General features: G+C 42.6%; 1 protein-coding gene across 1 annotated transcript in view; it reads left to right on the forward strand.

The window, feature by feature from the left end:
- Window positions 1-25,495, forward strand: part of GRIN2A (glutamate ionotropic receptor NMDA type subunit 2A) — a 436,390-nt gene that overhangs the window by 283,408 nt on the left and 127,487 nt on the right. Inside the window, exon 3 of the mRNA XM_052664054.1 lies at window positions 15,398-15,512. Coding sequence (XP_052520014.1) covers window positions 15,398-15,512 — 115 coding nt within the window. The remainder of the gene's footprint in view (window positions 1-15,397; window positions 15,513-25,495) is intronic.

Genomic DNA, 25,495 nt, shown 5'->3' on the forward strand with positions numbered 1-25,495 from the left:
CATATAACGTAAAATTTATCATCTTAACCATTTTAAACTATATAATTCAGCAGTGATAAGTACACTCAAAGTGTTTTTCAGACATCGTGATTCTCTAGTACCAGACAGTGATTCCACAGATCAGTAGTTCTTCTGTCTTTTGCCTAACCCCAGACAATTCCTCTCCCAGTTATGCACCCCTAAAGAATTTAAAATAATATTCAAGAAAAACTTGTACCTGAACGTTCATAGCATCAGTACTCACAATAACCAAAAGGTGTGGACAAATGTCCATCAACAGAGGGATGGATAAGCTTAATATGTATGTCCATACAATGGAATATTATTCAGCCAGAAAGGAATGAATACTAATTAAAGCTACATCAAAGATGAACCTTAAAGACAGGGTGCTAAGCGAAAGAAGCCAGACATGGAAAGGTCACGTACTGTATGATTCCATTTATATGAATATGTTTATTACCTTGTTCATATCTCTAAGCCCTCTGTGATATTTTTCACATAGTACTTCTTCACATCGATTTACTGTTTTAGAGATAAAATGTCACTGCAGTTTCTTCCTAAGCAATGATATCTATGAAATAAGGGGTCTGAGGTGCTCGTTCCACTTTCAGATATATGTTAAAATAAACAAACTTGATTCTACAAATAAAGTTATCCTATGCACTTATCGAAATGCATCTGTTTGCCTCCTGAAGCGTACACTTAGGGCATTTGGGAAAACAGCCTCCTGGTTCCTCTTGGCGACCAATTCCTTCCTCAATGTGATTCACAAGGCTTCCAGACTTCAGCTGTCCAACACTGGCAGATGCGGGCCACAGGTGGCTATTTAAATTTAAGCTAATTAAAATAAAATAAAACGGAAAATTCAGTTCCTCAGTCACACTCTCCACATTTCAAGTGCTCAGCTCAGTAGTGCCAGGTGATGAGCAGCTGCCGCCACGCACATCACAGATGTATGAATTTCCATCCTGGGGGGAAGGTATATTGGGCCCAGCAGGTCCAAAACTGGCTTTCATTCTCCCTGTTATCCCAGGGAGGTGCCCCATTTCCCAGGTCCTATGGGTAGGTCAGCATCTCACTCAGCACCCTCGCTTCCCACCGCTTGTTCCTGGCCGACCATTCATCCCCCAGCCAGGTCTGAAATTGACCTACTTTTCCAATGTCACCAGGGAGGGCGGGGTGCCAAGGCACAGCATGGGGCCCTATCCTGCTTCCTGTGCACCAGCTCCAGACTCCGTCCTTCTTCTCTTTTTCCTTTCTCTTTAAATTGGAGTATAGATGCTTTACAGCGTTGCGTTAGTTTCTGCTGTGCGACAAAGTGAATCAGCTCTATGTATGCATATATCCCCCTTTTAAAAGATTCCCTTCCCACTGAGGTCATCACGGAGCACTGAGTTCCCTGAGCTACTGTGCATTCTCTTTTTCCCTCTCTCTCTTCCTCCCACACCACCGTTTCCAGCTTTCCTGAAGAGCCCCGCTCTGCTTCCAACTCCATTTCATTTTGTTATTCAAGTGGGAGAGAACACCCCCCTCCCTTTCCCAGGCTTCTCTGCCCACTCTCTTATTTGTCTGCCTTTCTCTCCCTTCGCCATGCCTTTCCTTCTCTTCCTTCATTTCCCCCTTCCTACTCTTATGTTTCCTCTTCTTCTTTTTACTCTCCCCTCAATCATCTTCCTGGAGTTGTAAAATGAATCCTTTAAAGTGATACGGAAAACAAATAGGAAGAGGAGCTATAGAGAGAAAGAGCTGTATTCTTTCTATTATTTATAGAAAAAAAAAATCCAGCCATCGTTGAAACAGCAATTCTTCTTTGCTCTTTAGGAGGTAAATACATGATTTTCTTCCCCACCAAGAAAGTGATCTAGCAGTTACAGACGAAAATATGACTATCGGGGCAGGACAGGACTGTGGAGCTGAGTTTACCAGGGGGCACATTTCCACACCAGAAATCCATGGCAGGATGTGAAACATTATTACTGCTGGATTTACACAGGGCTGTCAAGTTTCATTATGAGATGAGGCAGCATGTAGACCACTATTTAGGCCAGGACATATTTAACTCTGTCCTGATGGGCGTGAGGTGTCACCCAGCACACCGAGACATTCTCTGTGCTGCTGAGGGCTCCAGCTCTGGCCAGATGAAAACCTGGTCCTGTTCATTCAGCAAATGGTCACTGATCACCTGTGCTCAGGGTGCACGGCGTGCAGCAGCAGCTCAGACACGGCCCCTGGTCCCCAGGAACTGACCATCCAGCCAAGGATGGATGAGTGGATGTGGAATGTGCACAGTAAGATGATGCATATGTATGTGGAAAGCTCTGCAAACACCAAGGTGGAGAAGGGGGCTGTGGAGGAAGTGGTGGGAGGTCTGAGGAGGGTATAGGGGACCCTCCTACAGAATCAGTGAACATTTGGAGAGGAGGTGAACTCTGTGCTGTTTTTTTTGCAGGGGTATGAATATGTGAGTATTCAGGGGAGAAAAATCTTTGTACTCATTGAGACTTTTATGACTTTCAATGATAGAAAACCGATTCTCATTAAGCTCAGAAAAAATGGAATAGGAACTTCTTTCACATTCCAGTGATTAAGACTCTATGCTTCCAATGCAGAGGGCACAGTTTCAATCCCTGGTCAGGGAACTGGATCCTGCATGCAGTGCAAAGTGATCAAAAATTTTTTAAAATAAATGAATTTACTTATTAAATTTATTCATAAATAAATGTATTGATTAATTTTATTTCTAAAGAAGTGATTTAAAATAAATTTAATGAATAATATTAATTAATAAAATAAATATAATTGATTAAATTTTATTAAGTCAAATTAATTTTTTTATAAAATAAATTTAATTAAACAAGATGAATTGGTCTTTTCAACTGGAAAGAATATGGGGTGTATGTCTTACCTGCCAAATCTTAATCTAGGCTCAAATGATGTCTTCAAATTTCTGTCTATCTGTCTCTTTCTCTCTCATTCTTTTCCTCTTTCTCTCTCCTTGTTCTCTCTGTTATGGCTCATTGTTTCATCCTAATGAGATAGGGAAGAGCATCATTTAAATAGGTATGGGTTCACATACTTTCGTCACTGTGTCTCCTTAAGTCAAAAGAGTGGGTATTTTCTCTAGTTTCAACAGAAAATTCCCAGAGAAAGATTCTGACTGGATGAGCTTGAGTCACGTGCCAATCCCTGAACCGATCACTGTGTCCAGAGATACTCTTGTTGGTCAGGTAGGGGAATGGTCAGGTAGGGGAAGACGTACTATCAAGAAACAGCCGTAGGGAGAAACAATAGCTCTTACTGTTTTCTCAGTAAAAGAAGATGTAGGAATAATAACCAAGGGGTGGAAATTCACAAGGACATCACGAGTCATTTGGGTCTGCTCCAGAGCAGGGTCGGTAAAGAACAGTTTTTAAGAAGGAAGGTTGAAAGCTAAAGTTGACTAAGGAGCGTGCATTTTAGTCTTGGACATTAGGGAGCCACTTCAAGCTTTTGTGCAGAGGTACGTATAACAGAAACTGACGTTTCGGAACATTTATCTGTCAGGTAGGCTTACTGTGAGTGTAAGGGATGATATACAGGGAGTCAAGAGACCAAGTAAGATCTTTCAATAGCCCGGGTAGGAGCAGAATATTTCTTTAAAGTGTTTAAGTAATAGGTGCAAGGAGATCCAACCAGTCCATTCTAAAGGAGATCAGCCCTGGGTGTTCTTTGGAAGAAATGATGCTAAAGCTGAAACTCCAGTACTTTGGCCACCTCATGCAAAGAGTTGACTCATTGGAAAAGACTCTGACGCTGGGAGGGGTTGGGGGCAGGAGAAAAAGGGGACAACAGAGGATGCAATGGCTGGATGGCATCACCAGCTCGATGGACGTGAGTTTGAGTGAACTCCGGGAGTTGGTGATGGACAGGGAGGCCTGGCGTGCTGCGATTCATGGAGTCGCAAAGGGTCGGACACAACTGAGTGACTGAACTGAACAGAAATTAATTCTAACTAGCTTAATTTACTGGAGAAGGCAATGGCAACCCACTCCAGTCCTCTTGCCTGGGAACTCCCATGGGTGGAGGAGCCTGGTAGGCTGCAGTCTATGGGGTCAATAAGAGTTGGACACGACTGAGCAACTTCACTTTCACTTTTCAGTTTCCTTCATTGGGTCAATAAGAGTTGGACACGACTGAGCAACTTCACTTTCACTTTTCACTTTCCTGCATTGGAGAGGAAATGGCAACCCACTCCGGTGTTCTTGCCTGGAGGATCCCAGGGACAGGGGAGCCTGGTGGGCTGCCGTCTATGGGGTTGCACAGAGTCAGACACAACTGAAGCGACTTAGGAGCAGCAGCAGCAGCTTAATTTAAACAAAATGAGATAATGAATGATCGAAAATCTATTGGGGATCCATTGGGACTTTACTGGAGTCTCTTGAGAAATCAAGGTAAATGTTGAGAAGCCAAGGTTTGGAAAGGTCAGGAGGTAAGCCTACATTTACTGATGAAACAAAGTTACTATCACCTTGGACCAGATTGAATAATTTCTGGTCTCTGTCTCAGCTATAAATTTTCAGATTCCTAGGTGAGAGAATCTGATGGTTCCAGCTTGGATCAGGTGCACTTCCCTCTCCCAGCAGATCTAATTTTTTATGGTCAAAGGAGAAGAGAAGAGTAAATGTTCTGGTGTATATAGTGATGGGGGCGGGGGTTAGTGTTTTTCAAAATAAGGGAGCTCATTGTGTGTCAGTAAGCCACCCTCCAAAGGATGTAATCTTGTGAGCTGTACTGGCACAGAAGGAAGCAGGGTTTTTGCTAGAGGAAGGAATATGAATATTCATAAGTTTAAATTTAGAACAGAGAGTTCAAATGAATGGTTAGTAGATGTGCTATATTTCATTTAAAATATTATTTTTAAAATAAATTGTTGAATGCCTTTAGCTGGGATTTTCACCATTCTCAATAATCTCGCATCTAGTCCATTTTAGTCCTTGATGTTACCTGTCCAATTTTATACCTGGAAATCATGAGAGGTTTTGTTTTGGTTTTTTTCCGGCAAATAATTGCTTTACAATGCTATGCTATTTTCTGCTGTACACGGACATGAATCCGCTATGTGCATACATATATCCCCTCTCAACTCCCCTGCCCTTCGAGGTCATCACAGAGCACCAAGTCAAGCTCCCTGCGCTCTACCTACTAGCTATCTATTTTACACATGGTAGTGTGTATTGAAAAGTGTGAGAATTTTTTAGTATTTCAGCGAACTTAACTTGGTGTTTTCACTGAAAAAAAAGCAAGCAGAAATGGAATAATGGAAGAATAATCAGTATTCTGAGAGATTAGGTCCCCTGTTAAAGTTCCTATAGCTTCAGGTACTTTAGTTGTGGATATATATATTACCATTTTTTGGTAATATATCCTGCTTTTTTGCTAAACTCTAAGTAACTTCATGGGAAGGACCACATGTTTTTTACTTACCATTTTATCTCCTGCATGTTGCTGGCATATAGCGGTTACTCAATATTTGTTTAAATTGATTATGTATTTGGTAAATGAATTTGAAACCTTTCTATAGATGTGCTTTTGAGGTGTTGCTTACTGGACCAAACTCTTAATTTTTGATCCATAACTTAAGGTCCTGGTTTTAGCACTGAATGGTCCCTCCCGCAGGAAATCTCTCAGTTTTGGGAAAACTGGCATAGTTGTTCATACCGTTTATGAACAATAAATGGTTTATGTCATACTGTTTATGAACAACAAACGTTTACGAACAATAAATGTCTACGGTGATGTAATCAGTTACGTATATGTCAATCCTACCTCTTAGCCCCACCACCATGAAACTTCTCATTAACTTTGTGTAATTGCTCTGCACTGAATGTTTGCATTCTCCCAAAATTCACATGCTGAAGTTATGTTGAACTCCAGTGTGATGTTATTTGAAGGCGGAGCCTTTGGGAAGAAATTCGGGTTAGATGAGGTAGTGAGGGTGGGGCCCTCATGATGGAATTAGTGTCCTGAAAAAAGAGGAGGAGACGAGATCCAACTCTTCAGCCTTGTGAGGACACAACAAAGTGGTGCATAAACTGGGAAGAGGATCCTCATCAGAACTCGTATCTGTCTGGGCTTGACCTTGGACTTCAGTCTCCAGAGCCATGAGAAATAAGTGCTTGTTGTTTGAGGCACCCAGTGTGTGGTGTTTTGTTATAGTAGCATGAGCAGATTAAGACAGCAGTGGTTTCCCCATTGACACAGGAGTGAGGGGAAACTCCTGGGAGCTGGATGAATTGCTTGAAGGTACAGCATCAATCACGGTGGATTTAAAAACTCAACTGCAGCTTGCAAACCCCTAATCTGCTCTTCCCTCTACATGACAATGTTCCTAGAGTTCAAAGTACTGAGTTATGAACTCTTGTCCTCAAGGACTTTGTAGCCCAAAGATAAAGCTGTGCAGGTGATGAGTAACACGGGGGCCCTTTTTGCATCACATGTATCACAGATTTGTGTTTTATTTTCACAGTTCTTCTGGCAGATGGTAGTATCGGGTTGTATTAGTCAGGGTTCTCCAGAGAAACAGAACTAGCAAGATATTTATATAGAGAAAGACATTTACTACGAGAGATGGGCTCACAAGATGATGGAGGCTCAGAAGCCCCACAATCTGACCCCACCTTTCTCCTCTGCCTCTATTACCTCATCGACTTTTCCTTCCCTCATTAATATGTACTGAGCAGCTTCTCCACGCCAGTCACTGTTCCGGGTTCTGGAAGGAGGATACAGCAGAGAACAAAAGAGAAAATTCCCCTTCTCGTGGGGCCTAGGTTCTAGGATGGGGGATACCCAGAGATTCCTGGATAAATTCACACTTTGAATTGACCCATTCTGCATATTTGGGGAAGATGAGGAGTCAGTATGCATGTACATCTGCCTGTTTGAGATCCTGAATAATCTGACAGCAGAGACACAGGTGATCTAGGAAGCTTGTAGAAACTGCTTGTCACTTGGCCTACTTTTGTCTGGCTCTCTTGGAATAGATGCTCTTGGAAAGGACTGGATCCACTGACCCCTGTGCCTGTCAGTTCCAAATGCTTAGATGAGGCAGAGCCATGAAGGGTTCATGGTGACATATTTGGTACTATTTTGATAGTGTTGCAAAATACTACCCAGAATTTCAAGAACTTCCACATCCTCCACCAGGTTTCTGAAAGAACCACACATATAAGGAGCAAGAGATCCCGAGAACAGCTTTATTAATGCACCCTCAGTCTTCCAACAACTCCTGATAAAGTAGAGTTAGAGCATACATATTAGATCCTAAGTATTGGAGCTTCAGCTTCAGCACCAGTCCTTCCAGTGAACATTCAGGGTTGACTTCCTTTAAGATTTACTGCTTTGATCTTCTAGCAGAAGCTCTAATACTTTGGCCACCTGATGTGAAGAGCTGACTCTTTGGAAGAGACCCTGATGCTAGAAAAGATGGAAGGTAAAAGGAGAAGGGGGTAGCAGAGGATGAGATGGTTAGATAGCATCACCGACTCGATGGACATGAATTGAGCAAACTCCAGGAGATAGTGGAGGACAGAGGAGCCTGGTTGTGCTGCAGTTCCTGGGATCGCAAAGAGTCGGGCAGCCCTAAGTGACTTTTAGCCAGATGGGTCAGGCATGTTGTCTACTGATGGGATGAATAGAATAGTCACACTTATAGAGAAAACTTTGCCCTAACTTACTCCATGTTTTAGACTTAGAAGTTATATTCAAAAGACAGTAGGTGGGGCATGTCCCCGAAAATCGCCTTTGGCTCAGGTATGCTCACCAAGCAGAGACAGGAAGCCCAAGAGCCATGAAAGGCATGCTGGCAGCTGGGTCAACACCCTTGCATCATAATCCAGTCCAGGGGTACCTGGAGCTCTGAGCAATCAGATTAGCCTGGGGTAGGGACCTGGAGGGTTCATTGCCTCCCTTCAGAAACAGGGATTAGCAGCCCAAATGATCCTCCAGCATCTCAGAGAAAGCCCTTTAATTTCAAAATTTAGAAGGAGAGAAGATAATTATGTGAAACCATGACAACTACTGCTACCCCCGCTGTCATCATTTACCAGACACCATTATGTGCCAAACACTCTGCTGGTCACATTATATACCTTCTCTCGTTAAGTTTCATCTAATGTAAGCCCTGTGATTACACAGAGATGTGGCCATTATAACTTCACTTTTACAGAAGAGGAAATGGATGCTCTGAAAATTTAGGAGACTTACCTGGGATTGGAAGCCACAGAACTGCATTCTAACCCTGAGCTTGCCAATTCCCAAACTAAGCAGTCGTCTTGCAGAATTGCCTCTCTACAGTTGCACAGAAAATAAACATTGAATGAACATGATCTCAGTGGCCTATGGCCACTCATTCATTTGTTCCTTTATTCAACAAATATGTTTAAGCTTGTACTGCAAGACACTCTAAGGTGTTTTAGAATCTCAGTGATCAAAAGAAACATCCCTGCCTTTTTGGAGCTTGCCACTCATGTTCTAATTTTTTAAAAATTAGTATTGCTTAGCTGACAACTAACATTAATATGTTGTTTTTTCTTTTTTAATTTGGCCACAATGGAATTTGAGAAGGAGTAAATACTCACTCTCTTTTTTTAACCCAGTTTTTTATTTTATTCTTTTGCTTTTCCATAATGCTGTAGTTTCTGAGCCCGTTTTGAATGCCTTACTGGCCTGGATTATGCAGATCTGTGTGTTGGAGTTATTATATTTCAGTCCTGACATTTAAGTTTCAGCTCTGTGGTCATGCCTTTGGTAATCATTCAAGGGAAACCAGAAACCACCAATGAGTATATGAGATTGGGGCAAAGAGGAAAGTACACTCATCTAGAGACTCGCTGAAAGGAAATGGTGTGAGGATGTATTTGGGGCAGACGTGGGGCAGGAGATGGGAATTAAAAGTGATAAAAGCTCCACGAGTTTGCTCTAAAGAGACGATTCATGCCCGTAAGGGAAGGGTTAATGGAGGATGAGAAGGTGCTGAGAAAGGCATCCACATGGAAGGGATTTCAAGCCACCAGGAGGACTCTGGAAAGAGCCAAAACATTTTGTAAAAATGAGAGTGTCTTGAGAACTGAAAAAAGGTTAAAGAAAACAGTGACTCTGTTTTCCAAAACATGTAAATTAGCTGACAAATGAAAAAAATGGTGACACGCATAGCAGTCTGTGTAGGCATTTAAGGGATAGTGTGATTCGGGGAAAGGCCCGGGGAACAAGGGAAGTAGCAAAGCAGATGGAAAATTAACTGAAAATTGAGACACACTGAATGGGTTATGGTGGCATTTATGAAACTGTAAGGGAATTAAAGTCTGAAGGGAAATAGTGAATAATAAATATGTCTAGAGAACATTGCAAACAATCAGATTTGGGAAGTTAAAGGAGAGTTACGAGGCAAAAGAGAGAAAGTAGAAATCTGGAGGAAGGAGACGTTTTAAGTAATAGGTAAAGGCTTATGCAGCACATATTTGGATGGCTTTTATTTTTTCTTTTCTTTTTTTTATTGGCCTTCTCAGGTGGCGCTAGTGGTGAAGAACTTGCCTGCTAATGCAGGAGACATAATAGACTCGGGTTAGACCCCTGGGTCAGGAAGCTCCCCTGGAGGAGGAAATGGCAGCCCACTCCAGTATTCTTGCCTGGAGAATCCCACGGACAGAGGAGCCTGGCGGGCTACAGTCCATGGGGTCACAAAGAGTTGGACACGATGCAGACCAGATACGGATGACTTTTTTTTTCTTTCTTTTTTTAATTGGGGTATAATTGCTTTACAATGTTGTGTTAGTTTCTGCTGTACAGAGATGTGAACCAACTGTAAGTGTACATATGTCCCCTCCCTCTTGGACCTCCTTCCTGCCCAGCCACCGCCATCCCACCCTCTCGGTCATCACAGAGCACCCAGCTGAGCCCCCTGCGCAGGACAGCAGCTCCCACCAGCTATCTGTTTTACACGTGGTAGTGTCTGTATGTCAACCCTAGTCTCCCACTCCATCCCGCCCTCTCCTTCCCCCACTGGAGCCACAAGTCTGTTCTCTACATCCGTGTCTCTACTCCTGCCCTGGAAATATGTTCATCTGTACCATTTTTCTAGATTCCACATATATGCCTTAATATGTGGATGGACCAAGAATCTGTCATACAGAGTGAAGTAAGTCAGAAAGAGAAAAGCAGATATCGTATTTGTCAAAAGCTTTCTTTTGACAAAAAGAAAGCACTCTGGCAACGAGTGGATGGAATGGCAGCGATAAGCATGGCTTTACAGGGACTAACAACAAGGTTGTGTTTGGGGCAGTGTGTTAGGAAATATGTCAGAGTAGAAAACTATTTTTAAAAATGCATGAAAGCTTTATGTAAAGGTTAGGCAACATCTGTGTACCAGAAATTGGACTGGATGTTTTTCTATGAACTGTTGCTAATCCCACTCACAAAACCTGGGAGTTAGGGATCTGTTAGGTTAAACCACATGAAGCCATCACGGTTAGTTCATATGGTTTAACCTGATCCATTTTTACAAAGAAGGAAATTGGAAACTCAGAGAATTTTAAATGCACAACCCTAAGAGATGAAGCTGAGGAGCAGCAGAGGCAGGGTTCAATCTCAGCAGTTGCTGGATGGCAATTCATTCCTTTGTTCATTCTGCACCTGTTTGTTTTAGCACCTCCTTTGTGCAAGGCACTCTGTTCAGCACTAGAAATAAAATACAAAACAAAGCAGAAGAGGTCCCTGCCTTCAGGATGGATCTGCTGGTTAAGAAAACAAGACAAAACACCGAAGACGGTCCTGAATAGCTGTCCAATAGAAATATAATGTAAGCCATTTATCATCTTCAATTATCTGGTAGCACTTCAAATAAGTAAAAAGAAGATGAAATTAATTTTAATAATGTGTCTTATTGCAATCAACGTGTCTAAAGTATTGCAACATGAAATCAATATAAATTTATTCATGAGATTTTATACTTTTTTTTTCATACAAAGTCTTCCAAATCCAGTTTTGTTATGCCCTTTTGGCACATTTCTATTCACACTAACCACATTTCAAATGCTCCACAGCCACCTGTAGTTGGTGACTACTGTTTAAAGCAGATCTTGAAAGAACTTGATAATTCTGACCCAATTTTTTTGTGTGGTGATAATGTAGGAAAAACAGTCCACCATGTTTTTCCATGTTATTTCTGACCCACATACGCCAGCCATTCATAGGGCACAAAATACAAGCAACAGAAATGTTTCTTTCACCTGGGACTTCAGCTTCATACACCTGAGGCTGTAGGTACCAAAGGAAACTTAGATGTACGTGCATCACATAATTTACATATTTTCTGTTATGTGTGTCACTGATTAAAAACGGCACCTCACAATCAACGGACAATAATAATACAAAAATGGCTCCTCTGCAAGCCACCAGAGCCTTCCCCACATCCACATTTTGCCAGCATGTCCTCTTGTGTTTATTGCTCCCGATGAAAATATTGAAGATGTAATTCGAAGCTTAGCAGCAGCCAGAATTTCTGATACTGTATCTGGTCACTAAAAGTTTGTAATCAATTTTCAAAAGATAAAACAGTGATAAGATTTTACTGTTTAATACAAGTGCCCAGCAGGTGTTAATGGGGACCAAGCAGTGGGGTGTAGAATGTTTTTTCCCTGGGTAAAGAATTTTTCTTTAGAGTAAGCTTAAGTGGGAAGAAAGCCTGCAGAAATATGGATTGTCCTTCCTAGAAATTGGATGGTGGAATTGAAGGTAATAGGTACTTGTTCCCTACCAACTTCATAATGAAATTACTGTTGAACGAAAGAAATTCTGTTAGAGGGCTTTTTCCCCTCCCAAGGGACAGAAGACTCTTAATAGGAAGAAAGCTAGACCGAAAGGAAGGCAGGAAGGTAGATAATATAAACACTGAGTATACGGACTCATTGGCCCAGAATATTGAATCTTTAAGGAACAGAGAACAATTGGAGCCTTAGAATTTCCATACAGTTGTTTCCATATAATCTGAAGAAGAGAAATTGCATCTAAATAATGTCCCTGCTACTTCCATCTGATTTCACTACAAAATGGGAGGCAAGGGAACAAGTGGGGAAAACAGAAGTGGGGAATGAAAGAAGAGAGATTTAAGTACATCCAACTGGCAAATCGGAAGAAGAGCAGGTGCTCAACAGGGCATGCCAGCTCCGAGATTAAAGCGGTGACAGCAACATCCATTCACACAACATAACCCTGTGAATGGCTCTCCCCTGGGCCAGGTGTCCAAGTCAAACCCAAAGGATTCGTCCGCTGCTCCGCCTTTTCCAAACACAGAACGAGCTGGGTATTTCCAAAGCTCTTGTTGATGGACTAAATTTCTCAGTTTCACTTACCTTTGGGGCATTAGGTAGACTGAACACGAGCTCTAGTTACCTCAAGTTATTGTATAATCAAAATGTGGCTTGAGAGCTTATTGGATGACATTTTAAACAAGCAAAACCCCTCAGTGAATCAGCTGGCCTGTGAGTTTTAGACAGCAGATACGGAGTGACTTGGTCATGGATTTTTTTTGCCAGCCCAGATGAGGTCCACTAGTGGGCTTTGTAGTTTTTATGCTGAAACTCCATGGGCAGTGTCCCATCAGGATGTTTCATGGGTCTACGCCCTTGGCTTTGCAGTTTCCTATGTGCAGTGAGTCACTTCTCCCCTCAAAACCTTCCATGATCCTCACGTCCTTCGGAACAAAATCCAGACACTTAAGGCCCCTATGGTCTGGCTTCAGAGAAGCTCTGTGGATACATCCCCACTGCCTGTTGTTCTAACTAAGCTATTTCCTATGTCCCATAGCACGTGTCACTTCCTTTGCTGACTCTTTTTTGTTGAAGATGACTCCTCTGCTCCGAATATTCTTCCCCACCTCTCGTCAACCCCTTCGCTCCTGAAGATTCCCCTGGAAGCCCTCCCTACGTCACGGAGCTCACATTAGAGACCCTCCCTCTATGTTCTCACGACTTCTCCTATTTACAGAGCACCAGTACACAAGTGGCCTTCTACGGGCTAGCAACATTTGCGTGTCTTTGTCACTGAATTGTGAGAATGGAAGGGGTGGGATGGACCCTGTGTTTTCTATTTCTGTATTTATAGGACTCTCTGTAAGGCCTGGCACATGATAGACATTCGGTAAATAGTTGTTGAATCCGTAAATTATCTTCCTAGGAAATGATCAGATGTACCAAATAAGATGGTGATTGCTCTTTGCCTCTTCCAGAATAGCAGTGTTTCATTTTTTTTTTTTCTGTGTTTAAACAAAGAGTATCTTTGTTAAAAATAAAAAGTATTTGCAGAGAATTTCAAGAGTACAAAGATAACACAAAAGAAAATAGAAAGTACCTGGAATCTTTCCATGCATAGACAAACCCTATTTTTATCTTCGTTTCTGCTTGTTTAACAGTAAGTAGCGAGAATTATCTTCATGCCATTAACTTTTCTTGAAAAACATGATTTTTTAAGGACTCTAAGAGGCCTTTGAATGGATACACAGAAATGTTCTTTGCGTTTCCCCCACTTTCTTCACCTTGGAGACCTGAGTCTTTCCCCAGAGGACACAGTCGGGTCTTGTGCACTGTGGCTGCCCAGGGGCAGACATGTGATCAATTAGGCCAGTCACTCTACGTGGAATTGTTTTTATAGTCTAGTCCCCTTCCTTGGTATTTTACTTCTTTAGCTGCTTTTGTTGTTAAGGGAATATAAAGCAAGAAAATGCTGCAGCTTTGAGATACCCTGCCTTTCTGGGGGTGTTTGCTTGCTTTTAACCACCATACTGCATTTGCTGACTATCTCCTAAGTGCTACGTTTTCTGGACATCTTTAACAGCGTCACAGTTTTCTCAAGCTGAAAAGGAAATGTGAATCCCTGAGAACCTTCCTCCCAAATCCTGTCTTGCTTCATGTCAGCGCTGAGCCTGGCTACAGGCAAGTGGTTTTGAGGAGGGAGGGTTGGAGACGGAGTATCATGAGACAGACAAGCCTCCCTTGTGATAAAGATAACGGACGGATGTTGTACAGGGCAGACACTGAAGACCCATTCATGATGCTTCTCTCCTCTACCCTCAAATCTGACCTATCCCTAAATACCTGCTTAAAACTTCTCCACTTGGTCCTGTGTGTTACGGCTCCTGCTCTTCCTTCCCCTACTCTTTTGGGGTCAAAGCCAGCATCATCTCTGACCTGGATTAATAAGAGCACTGTAATCGGTCCCCCATACTCACTGTGGTCCTCTGCAACCCTGTTTTCTACACAACCTTCAAGTCTGATTATATCACTGGTTAAAATCTTTGATGTCCTTCTATTGTTTTCAAGCAAAGACAGAACTGCCTAAATGGCCTGAAAAGCTTTGCACTGTCTGCCCCATTCACCTTCTCACCCACACCACACTCCACAGCCCCTTGGCTCTCTCTGCTTCACTCAGTCCTCAGTAAGCACTACCACAGGACCTTTGCCCATGCTTTGCCTTTTGCTTGGAGTGTGCTTATGTCTTTTCTTATCTAGTTAATGCTGCCTCATTCTTCAGGTCAAGCTGCACTTCCTTTTAGGAGCCTGGTCTGAGCCCCATTTCACTTTCACGGAGCACATACACCCCTACCCCCGCCATCGTAACACTTGTCGTCTGTTGTTGTTTAGTTACAAAGTCATGTCTGAATCTTTGCAGCCAATGGACTGCAGGCCACCAGGCTTTTCGGTCCATGGGATTTCCCAGGCCAGAATACTAGAGTGGGTTGCCATTTCCTTCTTCAGGGTATCTTCCTGACCCAGGGATCAAACCCACGTGTCCTGCATTGTGGACAGTTTCTTTACCACTGAGCCACCTGGGAACCCCAACACTGGTCATATATCTGTGATTAACCAATTAATACCCATCCTCTCTCTTAGACTATAAGCTTCTGGAGAGCAGGGATCATGTCTGTTTTCTTGTTTATCCCCAGCCAACCAGCTGATTGCTGGCATGTAGCAAATATTTAATAAATATTAGTTGAACAAATAATGAATTAATGGGATATCATTTCTTTGATGTTGTATACCATGTGGCTTGTGAGCAAGCAGTTTCCTTTAAAGTAGCTTAAGATGCTTTCAGATCCTCTTGTTAGAAGATCATTGAACAAAGGTCTGTAGCCTGACAGAACAAAAATGTTCCAACTCATCTGTTAATTGCAACCAGTTATGGGAGTCTGGGAGTGATTACAGGTACTGATTAGCAGAGCCTGCACAGGTACTGATGCTTCCACAGGTAGAGGCTGCTGGCAAAGAGTTTACACCTTCTCAGCGTTACACGGATGGTGGCATCTGCTCATTTGTCTGAAACCTCTTAGATTTTTCCGTAAACATTTGTCTTTCTCTCTTCCTTTCTCCAGATTTATGGTCAATGTGACGTGGGATGGCAAAGACTTGTCCTTCACTGAGGAAGGCTACCAGGTGCATCCCAGACTGGTGGTCATCGTGCTGAACAAGGACCGTGAATGGGAAAAGGTGAGCATCGTTCCATGTGCCGAATACAGGGGAGGCAGGAGAGGATGGGCAACAAGCGGGCTCACACTCCTCCTTTTCCCAAAGCGTTTCCCTCTGAGCAGCTCCAGATGCCATCTCAGGGCACTGGGAACAAGACAGACAGATACCGTCAGGCGCGATGGAGGTGCTTTCCCTGGGTGACTCGGGCAGTTGTGTGTTGCTCTCTGCATTGGGTTCACAGATCTGAGTAGGGAGCATCCTGGAAAGACTTGGAATAATTTAAAGTCAGTGAAGTTTGGTTCGCATCATTACAGTAGCAAGTATTGACTCTATGGCAGTGATCACACCAGTTTGTCTAAGCCTCATAACTTGGTACTGTAGTCACACATTTTGCCCTATGAGTGAACCCCCTATATCTTCATTTGTTTGGTCTTTTGCTTTGAGTCCAATCAATTCCAAAACTTAAACGTATCCATTCTTCAAGTCATGGGTTGGAGAGGGGTGTTCTGTTTCTTGTAAAGCACATTTTCCAGTGCATGTATGTTAACTATTAAAAAATAAAAAAACTCAGTGTACAGGAAAAGCTTATCTAACGTACCACACAAACTGTGTCCTGAGTCAGAAAGGAGAGACTTCACAGGGAGTTTGGAGATGACCCTGTGAGTATAGTGGCAACATCTGGCCCAGTGACATTCCTCTTCCCACATAACTCAACTCTCAGCTCTCAAATTCAGTTCAGTTCAGTTCAGTCGCTCAGTCGTGTCTGACTGTTTGTGACCGCATGAATCACAGCATGCCAGGCCTCCCTGTCCATCACCAACTCCTTCACTCAAACTCATGTCCATCGAGTCGATGATGCCATCCAGCCATCTCATCCTCTGTCATCCCCTTCTCCTCCTGCCCGCAATCCCTCCCAGCATCAGAGTCTTTTCCAATGAGTCAACTCTTCACATGAGGTGGCCAAAGTATTGGAGTTTCAGCTTTAGCATCATTCCTTCCAAAGAACACCCAGGACCAATCTCCTTTAGAATGGACTGGTTGGAGCTCCTTGCAGTCCAAGGGACTCTCAAGAGTCTTCTCCAACACCACAGTTCAGAAGCATCAATTCTTCAGCGCTCACCTTTCTTCACAGTCCAACTCTCACCCCCATACATGACCCCTGGAAAAACCATAGCCTTGACTAGATGGACCTTTGTTGGCAAAGTAATGTCTCTGCTTTTGAATATGCTATCTAGGTTGGTCATAACTTTTCTTCCAAGGTGTAAGCGTTTTTTAATTTCATGGCTGCAATCACCATCTGCAGGGATTTTGGAGCCCCCCAAAATAAAGTCTGACACTGTTTCCACTGTTTCCCCATCTGTTTCCCATGAAGTGATGGGACTGGATGCCATGATCTTCGTTTTCTGAATGTTGAGCTTTAAGCCAACTTTTCACTCTCCTCTTTCACTTTCATCAAGAGGCTTTTTAGTTCCTCTTCACTTTCTGCCATAAGGTGGTATCATCTGCATATATGAGGTTATTGATATTTCTCCCGGCAATCTTGATTCTAGCTTGTGCTTCCTCCAGTCCAGCGTTTCTCATGATGTACTCTGCATATAAGTTAAATATGCAGGGTGACAATATATAGCCTTGAAGTACTCCTTTTCCTATTTGGAACTAGTCTGTTGTTCCATGTCCAGTTCTAACTGTTGCTTCCTGACCTGCATATAGGTTTCTCAAGAGGCAGGTCAGGTGGTCTGGTATTCCCATCTCTTTCACAATTTTCCACAGTTTATTGTGAGCCACACAGTCAAATTCTTTGGCATAGTCAATAAAGCAGAAATAGATGTTTTTCTGGAACTCTCTTGCTTTTTCCATGATCCAGTTGATGTTGGCAATTTGATCTCTGGTTCCTCTGCCTTTTCTAAAACCAGATTGAACATCTGGAAGTTCACGGTTCATGTACTGCTGAAGCCTGGCTTGGAGAATTTTGAGCATTACTTTACTAGCGTGTGAGATTAGTGCGATTGTGTGGTAGTTTGATCATTCTTTGGCATTGCCTTTCTTTGAGATTGGAATGAAAACTGACCTTTTCCAGTCCTGTGGCCACTGCTGAGTTTTCCAAATTTGCTGGCATATTGAGCACAGCACTTTCACAGCATTATCTTTCAAGATTTGAAATAGCTCCACTGGAATTCCATCACCACCACTAGCTTTGTTCGTAGTGATGATTTCTAAGGCCCACTTGACTTCACATTCCAGGAGGTCTAGCTTTAGGTGAGTGATCACACCATTGTGATTATCTGGGTTTGTGAAGCTCTTTTTTTGTACAGTTCTCCTGTGTATTCTTGCTACCTGTTCTTAATATCTTCTGCTTCTCTTAGGTCCAGACCATTTCTGTCCTTTATTGAGCCCATCTTTGCATGAACTGTTCCCTTGGTATCTCTAATTTTCTTGAAGAGATCTCTAGTCTTTCCCATTCTGTTGTTTTCCTCTATTTCTTTGCATTGATCTCTGAGGAAGGCTTTCTTATCTCTCCTTGCTATTCTTTGGAACTCTGCATTCAGATGCTTATATCTTTCCTTTTCTCCTTTGCTTTTTGCTTCTCTTCTTTTCACAGCTATTTGTAAGGCCTCCTCAAACAGCCATTTTGCTTTTTTCATTTCTTTTCCATGGGGATGGTCTTGATCCCTGTCTCCTATACAGTGTCACGAACCTCCGTCCATAGTTCATCAGGCACTCTGTCTATCAGATCTAGACCCTGAAATCTATTTCTCACTTCCACTGTATAATCGTAAGGGATTTGATTTAGGTCATACCTGAATTGTCTAGCAGTTTTCCCCACTTTTTTCAATTTAAGTCTGAATTTGGCAATAAGGAGTTCATGATCTGAGCCAAATTAGTCATCACAAAATCGCATGGAAAGCAGAATAAAAGATAATGAAAAGGAAAAAGGACTATATTGTTATCACATCTTTTTGGACAAGCAGTGCCATGTCTCTGAACCACTTTAGCAGCCCCAGATTTGTCTTCACTTGGCACATCAGACCTATGGGTAGGAAGACATGGGATATAGTGTGGAAGTCATATTATACTTAACTAGAATCAGAAGACAAGACTGTGCAAACAGAAGCATTGCCTTTGGAGTAGGGGGCCGATGACAGATTCCTGCCGGGGGATGATGAAGAGGAAGCTTTGGAGTTTGTGCTGCTACATCCAGGAGCTACCAAGTTCCCATTCCTTCCAGTGCACTTGAAACAGTGACCAAAGTAGACTATATGCTGGAGCCTAAAATAAGTCTGTTTAAAAGGGTTCAAATATGCCCAGTGCATTCTTTGACCATAGCAGCATTGAAATAAAAATTAATGATAAGAAGATATGCAGGAGACACTGGTTCGATTCTTGGGTCGGGAAGACTGCCTGCAGAAAGAAATGGCAAGTCGCTCTAGTATTCTTGCCTAGGTAATCCCATGGACAGAGGAGCCTGGTGGCCTACGGTACATGGAGTCACAAAGTGTTGGACGTGACTTAGCAACTAAACCACAACAGTGAAAGCTCAACATATCAAAATTTGAAGAATAAAGTTGGTGACATGCTAACAGGGAAATCCATAGCTTTCAATGCTTATAATTTTATAAAAAGGAAATTGTAAAGTCAGGCTCCTCTGTCCATGGGATTTTCCAGGCAATAGTACTGGAATGGATTGCCATTTCCTTCTCCAGCAGATCTTTCCAACCCAGGGATGGAACCCAGGTCTCCCGCATTGTAGACAGACACTTTACCGTCTGAGCCACCAGGGAAGTCCCTACATTAAGGCACTGGATAAAAAATAGAGCAAACTAAACCCAAATGAAGTAGAGAAAGAATATGATAAGCGTAAAAATCAACAAAGTAGAACATAAAGTGTAAAGAAAATCAACAAAGCCAATAGCCAATCTGAATAGTTCCTGAGAAACTTGATTCAAAACTAAAACCCTTCCCATTTAAAAAACAAAACTTCATCCCCGTGCACCAGCCCCAAGAGATGATATGGGGTGGGAGGTGGGAGGGGGGTTCATGTTTGGGAACTCATGTACACCTGTGGTGGATTTATGTCAATGTATGGCAAAACCAATACAGTATTGTAAAGTAAAATAAAGTAAAAATAAAATTTAAACAAAAAATAAATAAATAAATAAGAAACAAAACTTCAGGCTTAAATGGCTTCACTGTAAATTCTATCTATCAAATATTTTTAAAAGAAATAATGCAAATCTACCCAGAGATTTTCAGTATTTTAGTAATCACAGTTTAGCAATATATTGGAAAAGGAAACTGCATTATGGATAAGTGGGGTTTATTCTAGGAATGCAAAATTGGTTTAACATAAAAAAATAAATCAGTATAATTTGCCATATTGACATGATAAGGAGAAAATTATATAAACATCTCAATAGATGCAGACAAACCATTGGACAAAATCCAATATCCATTTTTTTTTTTTTTACTGGAATACAATTGCTTTACAGTGCTGTGTTGGTTTCTTTGTACAACATCATGGACCAGCTGTATGTGTACGTGTATCCCTCCCTCATGAGCCTCCCTCCCACCCCCTCATCCCACCCCACCCCCCCAGGTCATCAGCAGGCACCAAGCTGAGCTCCCTGGGCTGTACAGCCACTTCCCACTGTGTTACACGTGGTAGTGTGTGTACCAATATCCATTCTTGATAAACAAGGGCCATTCCTCAATCTGATAAAAGTTATCTATGAAAATTCTATAGCTAATATCTTATATAATGATGAGATAATGGAAATAGGTTCATAAATATATATTCAAATGACTTTTGATGAATAATTATAACAATGGGAGAAAGGAAAGCCTTTTTAATAAGTGCTGCTAGGTCAACTGGATATTCTTAGTGAGAAAATAAAAAAAGCAAAACAAACAAAAAGCAACCTTGACTCAGTTCATACTATACACAAAAACTTAAAATAGATTCCAGACTTAAATGTAGAATTTCTATAAGAAAAAATTAGGAAGATATTTTTGAGCTATAAGAAAGCATACAGTAAAAGTAAGAAACTGGACTCCATCAAAATTTAAATCTTTTGTCGTGTATAGACACTGTTAGAAAATGAAAAAGGCAAGCCACACATTCAGAAAAAATGTTTTTAAAAAATTACCTGAATCAAAGGACTCATATCCAGAATATATAAAGAACTGCTATAAATCAATAATAAAAAGAAAATCAACACAGTTAAAATGGGAGATTGACTTAGGAATTTTACAAAAAAAATTTAGTCAAATGGCCATTAAATACATGAAAACATGCTTAACATCCATGATGATCAGAGACATGCAAATTAAAACCACGGTGAGCTACGACTTCATACCCCCTGCTTGGCTAAAATGAAAAGGCCCAACAATACCAAGTGTTGTTAAGAACATGTGGTGGTTTGGCCACTCAGGCATGGCTGACTCTTTGTGACCCCATGGACTGTAGCCCACCAGGCTGCTCTGTCCATGGGGATTCTCCAGCCAAGAATACTAGAGTCGGTTGCCATGCCCTCCTCCAGGGGATCTTCCCTACCAGGTATTAAACCCAGGTCTCTTGCACTGCAGGTGAATTCTTTACCATCTGAGCCACCAGGGAAGTGCTTATGATCCAGCAATTTCACTCCAGCAATTCACTCCAGCAACTCACTCTAGTGTTTTTGCCTGGAGAATTCCATGGACAGAGGAGCCTGGTAGGATACAGTCCATGGGGTCACAAAGAGCTGGACATGACTGAGTGACGAACAGTATGACCCAGCACTCCTAGGTGTGATCCAGCAATTCCACTCCTAGGTGTTTACTGCAAAGACATGTAAAAATATACCCCAAAAGTAATATTTGTGAAAGACATTCATAATAACAAAACATCAGGAAGAAATCAAAGATTCATCAACAAGGATATATACATTATATATATATGAATATACATATGAATATATATATTCAACAAGGTAAATACATTATATATATATTCCTGAAATGGATTGAAAATGAAAGTTGCTCAGTCCATGGAATTCTCCAGGCCATAATACTCGAGTGGGTAGCCTTCCCCATCGCCAGGGGATCTTCCCAACCCAGGGATTGAACCCAGGTCTCCCACATTGCAGGCGGATTCTTTACCAGCTGAGCCACAAGGGAAGCCCAAGAATATTGGAGTGGATACCCTCTCCCTTCTCCAGCAGATCTTCCTGACCCAGGAATTGAACCAGAGTCTCCTGCATTGCAGGCAGATTCTTTACCAACTGAGCTATCAGGGAAACCCATAAAATGGATTGCTACACGTGAATAAGTTGTGAGCTTGTAATACCCACAACAATGTGAATGAATTGCAGAGGCATTATGTTGAACAAAAGAAGCCAGACGCAGAAGATGATACTGTATATCATCTTCCATTTGTATGAAGTTCAAGGAGAGACAACACTAGTCTGTGGGGTCAGATATCAGAATGATGCCTGGAGGAGGGCATGGCAACCCACTCCAGGATTCTTGCCTGGAGAATCCCATGGACCGAGGAGCCTGGTGGGCTATAGTCCAAAGGACCACACACAGTCAGACACAAGCGACTTAGCATGCACACATCAGAATGATGGTTGTTTTTATGGAGAAGAAAATTAAGAGGAAAAATGCACAGGCAACTTTCTAGTGTTATAACAATATTCCCTGTCGTGAACATTTGTCAAAATCCATCAAGCCACCACAAAAGATTTGATATTTTACTGCTTGCCGTTGTATCTTAATTAAAAGATATGTTTTGAAGCCATTCAAACTGAGATACCCTGTACAATGAATTACCGATGTTTACTGAATTTTCATACTCAACTCCATGACATGAGTACTATTGATGACAACAATAGCTGTTGTTAATTGAACACTTGCACAATATGTCCTTTATGTGGTACACCCAAGCTCTGAGTGACAACGTGGTTTGTTCATCCCTTCCACAAATGTTTATTCAGGGCCTGGTGTGTGTGCCAGGTGCCATTCTTGGTGCTTGGAATCTGTCAGTGAACAGAACAGACAAGAAAGCAATTTCTGAGTCACTGAACTTAGATTCTAGTGTATGTGGAGAGGGATGGGGTGGGGTTTTGTGCATTTTGGTGATGCTTCAGGAGAGCGCTGGATTCTGTCTCCAGGAGTTAGCTCCACTCTTCCCTCTGATGTACCCTATAGCCCACCGTCCTAAGTGGCGCACATCTCCATGTCTGAGCTGGTTCCTTTATGCATCTGAGACCTTGAACATGCTTTTTATTTTTCTTTCCTGTAATGCTTTCCTGTATCCTCACTTTCTTTTATTCATCCCTCAAATTCTGGCCTCTCTTTCCTCTTGCAAATGGAAAGTCAAAATGCAACTTACTTTTTTTTCTTATCCATAATGGGAGGTAGAGAACTCAAGCCTGTCTGTCTGCCTTTGGTGTTTACACTTGAGGGTTATTTTTCCACCTTTTGAAGTTACACAATCGGAGGATCACTCTCGGAGCTGTAAAATCATTCTCATTGGTCAGATTTCACCAGTCCTGGGTCAGGCTCGGCTCACACCTGTGAATTCTCCTTGCTGCCTTTGGACCTGGCTCGTTTGCCAGGAAGTGTGTTTACAAGGGAGGTCACTGCAGTGCAGTTGATAACACTGCATAAAAGAAGGCTGCCCTTGACAGACTCCATTTCCATCTACAGAAAAAAAAAAAAAAATACCTTTTTAATAGTTTGCATGTCCTCCTTCAAATTTCTGTTGAAATATAGCAATTTCCCAAAGAAAAAGGCAGCTCGGGGAATTGCTGCCGACTCAAGCTTAGAATGTACAAATGCTTCCTGTAGTTGCTCTGTTCTCTGGCGCTCAGGGGATCCAGTGCTTCAGAAATAGCTCCTTGTGCTTCTGTCTTGAAGAAAGAGGAAGCCAGTGGAGCAGGTAAATACCCATCATGTTACCCTGCAAGCCCTCCCCAGCAGCATCATCTGATAAGGCAGGTCAGCAGATAGCGTCCCTGGAAGCAGCAGCGTGTAATGAGGGTGTCTTGGACAACATGACAAGCCCTTAGAGGGACACTGGCTTTATGCTGGGGCTTTGTGTGCAGCAGGGGTGGATGGTTCCAATGCCTTGCACAGCTTGCTTGTGTTCAGCAGACACGGAGCTCAGGGCTGAGCAGGCTTCCCTCCAGCACACTGGAACCTCCACGCCCTTTGCTTCTCTCCCCCTTTCCAATGGCTTTGCTCTGCATTGGAGCATGATCAGTTCAAGCCTTCCCAGTTGTTCAGTCGCTCAGTTGTGTCTGACTCTGTGACTCCATGGACTGCAGCATGCCAGGCTTCCCTGTCCTTCACTATCTCCTGGAGTTTTCTGAAACTCCTGTTTATTGAGTCGGTGATGCCATCCCACCAGTCTCATCCTCTGTGGTCCCCTTCTCTTCCCGCTGTCAATCTTCGTAGCATCAGGGTCTTTTCCAATGAGTTGGCTCTTCACATCTGGTGGCCAAAGTATTGCAGCCCAGAGGTGCTTGAAAATAATATCCTGGATACAAGCCAATTGGCACCCTGGGCCAATACAGTCAGTACCCTCTGTGGGCCAACTCGGTGGCCAACATTTCATCTGCACCAGGGTCGGGGACAAAGATAGGTAGGAAACAACCCCCTCCCCCCAAGTAGCTCATGACTGAGCCATCTCCAGGGAGAAAGGGGTGGACTTAGTTGGGGAAGTCTTCTTGAGGGTAGGGACACTGAGTAATAGATTAGATTTCTCCACATTGAATCACTTTCTTATTAACTACTTGAAAAAATCCTTTGGAAATAATTCCGTTTACCATTTTAGGGTTATACCAGATTTAAAATGAAAATATGTGTGCATATCAATGTAACGTACATACAGACAAGCTTTATGTGTGTGTGTACTCATTTGTGTATGACTCTTTGTGACCCCACAGACTGTAGTCCACCAGGCTTCTCTGTCCATGGGATTTCTCAGGCAAGAATACTGAAATGGATAGCCATTCCCTTCTTCAGGGCATCTTTCTGACCCAGAAATCAAACTCTGGTCTCCTGCACTGAAGGCAGATTCTTTACCATCTGAGCCACCAGGGAAGCTAATTGAGGACAATAGAGATGCCCCAGAAGACAGAAGGGAGACCCATGATTACCTCTTCTTAAACTGAGGGTCTGTCTCCCATCTCTCATGCATCCACTGCCCCCTTTAATCTGACCACTCTGGCTGCGTTCTTTTTGGTGCCCTTGGTCTCAGCTGCTTTCCTCACTGTGATAACTCCCAGGTCCTTGTCTCCAGCCCAGATATCTCCTGGTCTACCAGACTTGCCACCTGGACACCTTAACATGGACAGCCCATAGCCCTCCAACTTTTCTCTTATTCAAAACCAAAGTCATCATCTTCCTCTCCCAAATATGGTTATTCTCCTGGGTCCCATCACAGAAAGCTTCATTCGTATCCTCCTAAGATCTCCCAAGCCCTTATATTTGCTTGTCATATGCTCATTCTCTGTCTCAGATCCTATCTATTTGAACATTTTCCTCTTTTTGCCAAGGATACCCCTTCTGGATAATCCAAAGTGAGTTGAGTCCTTTCCGCTTTGTACTAACCTATATCCTAGTCCCTAAGAGTGTTAACAGCTTATATTGCAGTTGCTTTCTTGCACATCCATCTTCACCTGGACTGTGAGCCCCACCAGGGAAAGGTCTGTTCCCTCCAGGGGTTTCTTCAGTTGCACCATGAGGCACTGGTTCAGTGCCTACAAGGGCCTCTCTACAATCTGCTGAGAATGCTGATTCAGCCAGTATTTACTAAGATCTACTCTATATCAAGAACTGTGCTGAGCAGTTTGTATCCATGATCTCCTTCAGTCATTTCAACACCTCCTCTACAGTAGGTATTCTTTTCCTTGCCTCATAAATGGAAATTCAGGTTCAGGGAGGCCAGGGACTAGGTTCAGATCCTGCGTGTGATGGAAGCAGGATGTGAATGGAGGCTTGCCTGACCCCACAGACTGTGT

This window comes from Budorcas taxicolor, chromosome 2 (genome assembly GCF_023091745.1).
Source record: "Budorcas taxicolor isolate Tak-1 chromosome 2, Takin1.1, whole genome shotgun sequence".
Taxonomy (NCBI): domain Eukaryota; kingdom Metazoa; phylum Chordata; class Mammalia; order Artiodactyla; family Bovidae; genus Budorcas; species Budorcas taxicolor.